Genomic DNA, 868 nt, shown 5'->3' on the forward strand with positions numbered 1-868 from the left:
AACACCTTATAAAAGTGATTTTTGCATTCTATGGCACCTTTAAAAAACATTAAACATCTTACTGATCTTTTGAACGGCAGTGTATAATCAAAACTACCAGAATCCAGCTGCTGTGTTTGGCTGGTGGCGTCTTACCTTGTGGTTTCCTCCAGCCTCTTTGGCAGTGTACAGCATCTGTAGGGCAGACTCAGCCAGAGTCTTGGTTTGATCCAGTACGCTCATCTGCTGCTGGCTGTTCAGGATCTTAGACGCTGTACCGATGGCAGCCATGATGAGCGGCTCAAAGTAACTGACCATCTGAGACACCTGTGAGATGACGGCACACATTTAGCTCCCAATAAACACTGACACCCGCTGAAACACATTTAGAAATGACTCAGACCTTGTGACCCAGCTGAGAGGCGTCGGAGTGGGCTGCGATGGCCACAGGTTCAATCAGGTTACTGATCTCCTGCACAGACGCCGCCATCTGCTCGTGAAGGGCCTGCAACACAACACAATATTACAATACTGCTGTATTACATTAATGATGAACACGAAAGCTGCGCCCTCAGCTCTGAGGATACTGCTGTAGTTCATCATCACCTCATGGGAGATGTCGTCTCTAGGCGTGAGCTGCTGGCTGATGGCTGCCAGAGACGCCTTGTCCACCTCACGGATGCAGTTATTAAGAACCTCAATGGCGTCATCACACTCCCTCTGACCTGGAGCCTTCTCCCTGAAACCATTTACATGACAGTATATGATTATGATGCATGGAAGTTATGATATCATACACAACTGAATCGCATCTCGCAACACTGCCACTGGTAATGAACTGAAGTGAATCAACACTGAACTGACTCACGCTGCAGAACGAACACTGCTG

At 47.8% G+C, this 868-nt stretch overlaps 1 protein-coding gene across 1 annotated transcript; it reads right to left on the minus strand.

The window, feature by feature from the left end:
* Positions 1-97: 97 nt before the first annotated feature.
* LOC107579093 (talin-1-like) lies at positions 98-791 on the minus strand (the record flags this gene model as incomplete). The annotated part of the gene is made up of 4 exons (XM_016264966.1): positions 777-791; positions 586-714; positions 383-484; positions 98-306 (listed from the first exon to the last, which is right to left on the minus strand). Coding segments are annotated over exons 1-4 (455 nt in total), but the record flags the coding sequence as incomplete, so codon positions are not given.
* Positions 792-868: the final 77 nt, after the last annotated feature.

The sequence above is a fragment of the Sinocyclocheilus grahami genome, unplaced genomic scaffold (genome assembly GCF_001515645.1).
Source record: "Sinocyclocheilus grahami isolate Dianchi unplaced genomic scaffold, SAMN03320097.WGS_v1.1 scaffold14095.1, whole genome shotgun sequence".
NCBI lineage: Eukaryota > Metazoa > Chordata > Actinopteri > Cypriniformes > Cyprinidae > Sinocyclocheilus > Sinocyclocheilus grahami.